Below are 3047 nucleotides of genomic sequence, written 5' to 3'. Positions count from 1 at the left end.
TTAATTTAATTTAATTATTAATTATTATATATTAATTAAATTAAAGTAAGTAAGTAAGTTAAGTTAAGTAATATATATATACTACTATATATATACTATATATATATATATATATATATATATATATATATATATATATATACAGGATGGGACAGTAACTCTGTCCACTTAAAATATTTCCGCTATTTTTAAAGATACGAAAAATACGAATATGTGTATATATATATATGTATAATATATGAGATTATAATTTATATATTTATTTATATATTTATTTATTTATATAACAGAATTTATAATAACTAATAATTTAATATAAAAAAATGTACACACTTTTAATTAAATTATATATAAGTGACATTTCAAATATTTGTCGCATGACATTACATTTAGATTGACGTTTTCAGTATTTTGCATCAAACCATGAATGAAGTAAGTGGAGGAAAACAAGATGTACCCAATGCCTCAAATTGGGAAGCCTTATCAGGACAGTCGGTGTCTTCGTTGCCAGCCATGCATCATCACCATCAAACGCTACAGCAGGATACAAATTCAACAGTAGCACAAGTTATAGTTCCTACATCTGTTAAGCTTCAAACCCCCATATTAACATCTACGCAAACTGTAACCGATCATCATTGTCCGCAACTTAGTCATATACAACAACCACCTCTTATAACTCAGGTATATCAAGAAAAATCTTACAAGTTTATAATGATTTTAATTTACTTAAATTATAGGGCTGATTTTTCTTTTTCTTTTTTATAGGGGACATCACCAGGAAACATTCCGGAGCTTGAATTATCTCTGGAACTTCAACAACAGGGTTGGAAGAAGTTTTGGAGTAAACGGGAAAATCGGCCATATTTTTGGAACAAATTGACAGGAGAATCTTTATGGGTAGTTCCTTCTTTGAAACCTCAGGTATTATAGAATATCATAAAAATAGTTATATTTTATAATAAAATAAAATGTAACATATATATGTATCCTAAAGTTTGATCCAATCACGGATCCACTTGGCATTTGTGGTGTACCACCTCCTGGAAATGGAACGATTCCAGTTATCCCAGGTTCTACTTTAAAACGAAGAGCATCGGAAGATGGAGCTGTTCCACCAGCAAAGAAATTTGTATTGGCGTATGTATTTGGTTTTATTAAGATGTTAAGGTATATTTACAGACAAAGTAAATGAATAATTTGTTTATCATTATGTTTTAGAGGCCCGTGGGATTTGGAAATACCTACGAATGTTATAATATATGAGCGAGCACCATCAAATTTGATGCACGTTCATCCTGAAGCAGAAGCTCTGCGCTGTGCTTTGCTAGCCAAGCTACGACAGTGTTACCAAGAGTTATGTCATACTCGTGAATCTATAGACGCGCCGAAAGATTCCTTCAACAGATGGCTGATGGAACGAAAGGTCATTGATTGCGGCTCAGATCCGTTACTACCGAGTCAATGCTTCCCTGAGATTTCAATGTCCATGTATCGCGAGATTATGAACGATATTCCTATTAAATTGGTAAGGCCGAAATTTACGGGAGATGCAAGAAAACAATTGTCACGTTACGCTGAAGCGGCGAAAAAGATGGTAGAATCAAGGGCAGCATCGCCTGAAAGTCGGAAAGTAGTCAAGTGGAATGCGGAGGACACTTTCCAGTGGTTGAGAAGAACAGTGGGCGCCACATTTGATGATTTTCAGGACAGGCTCGCTCATCTGAAGCGACAATGTCAACCACACCTCACGGCAACTGTTAAAGCCAGCGTTGAGGGCATATGTTTGAAAATTTATCATCTGTCGACGGAATATGCGAAAAAGGTGAAAGATAAAAATAACCAAATCCTTAAAGATAATGGTCTGGGGGATGTTATACCGTTAGGAGGTCCTATTAGTACACAAAGAAAAGTTTGGTGTTATCCAGTGCAATTTTCCCTTCCCACACCGAGACTTCCACAAGTGGATTATCTTCCTGAACGCGAGCAAATAATGCTACGCTTTCACGGTGACACCATGTATATTAATAACACGCATTTTGCTAAACTGGAACATTTATATAGGTATAACGGTTTTGATGATAAAAAGTTTGAAATGTTTCTGTCACGCGTTTGGTGTATGTTGAAACGCTATCAGACATATTTTGGAATCAACGAGGGCCAAGCAACTCAGATGGCTCTTCCGGTGACGGTTTTTGAATGCCTTCAGAGATCGTTCGGTGTTACGTTTGAATGTTTTGCCTCGCCTCTAAACTGTTATTTTCGACAGTATTGTTCAGCGTTTGCCGATACGGACTCATATTTCGGATCGAGGGGACCATTCTTGGATTTCAGGCCGGTCAGCGGATCGTTTCAAGCAAATCCACCATACTGCGAGGAACTTATGGAAGCTATGGTCAACCACTTCGAGCGTCTTTTGGCTGATTCGGCAGAGCCTTTGTCGTTCGTGGTATTTTTACCGGAGTGGCGTGATCCGGCTCCTAATGCGCTTATAAAACTCGAGGGTAGTCACTTTAAACGTAAACAAGTAGTAGTACCCGCTATGGAACACGAATATCGACATGGATTCCAACATATTCTTCCAAAGTATGTTTATTCAAATTAAAGGATTCCACGTTAATTATATGGAGAATTGGTTTGAAATCAATTTTTTATATAATGCTCACATAATGTGGTGAATAAAAGATGTTACAGATAAGAGTCAAATGAATAGTTTTGAGCTGATATATTAAAGGTGTAAAACTTGCTGCAAAGATGCTCTGTGAGTACCATATCATGAAGTGAGCACCATAGTTCAAAAACTATTTTGAGTCTTATATCTGTAATATCTTTTCTTCATTACATTATAAGCTATTATATGTAAAAACCAATTCATTTCAGTAAGATCCAATTTTCTATATAATTAATGAGGTCCTTTGATTAGATATGTATTGATTAGATATGTATATGATATATATGAAAAAAATGTTGAATTGTTTTTTCTTCATTCCAGAGGTGATGTAAACATTCGAGCGGTACACGGCACGCTAGTTGTATGGTTACAAAAT

General features: G+C 35.3%; 1 protein-coding gene across 1 annotated transcript in view; it reads left to right on the top strand.

Annotated features, from left to right (window-relative positions):
- Positions 1–423: 423 nt before the first annotated feature.
- LOC105620472 (phosphorylated CTD-interacting factor 1) overlaps positions 424–3047 on the top strand; it is a 2837-nt gene continuing 213 nt past the window's right edge. Inside the window, exons 1-5 of the mRNA XM_012201961.1 lie at positions 424–684; positions 769–924; positions 998–1140; positions 1222–2586; positions 2993–3047. The exon at positions 2993–3047 is cut by the window's right edge and continues 213 nt beyond it. Coding sequence (XP_012057351.1) covers positions 424–684; positions 769–924; positions 998–1140; positions 1222–2586; positions 2993–3047 — 1980 coding nt within the window. The remainder of the gene's footprint in view (positions 685–768; positions 925–997; positions 1141–1221; positions 2587–2992) is intronic.

This window comes from Atta cephalotes (assembly GCF_000143395.1).
Source record: "Atta cephalotes unplaced genomic scaffold scaffold00027, whole genome shotgun sequence".
Lineage (NCBI taxonomy): Eukaryota > Metazoa > Arthropoda > Insecta > Hymenoptera > Formicidae > Atta > Atta cephalotes.
Note: the sequence above shows the minus strand (reverse complement) of the source record. Positions and strands in the feature narration are given on the sequence as shown.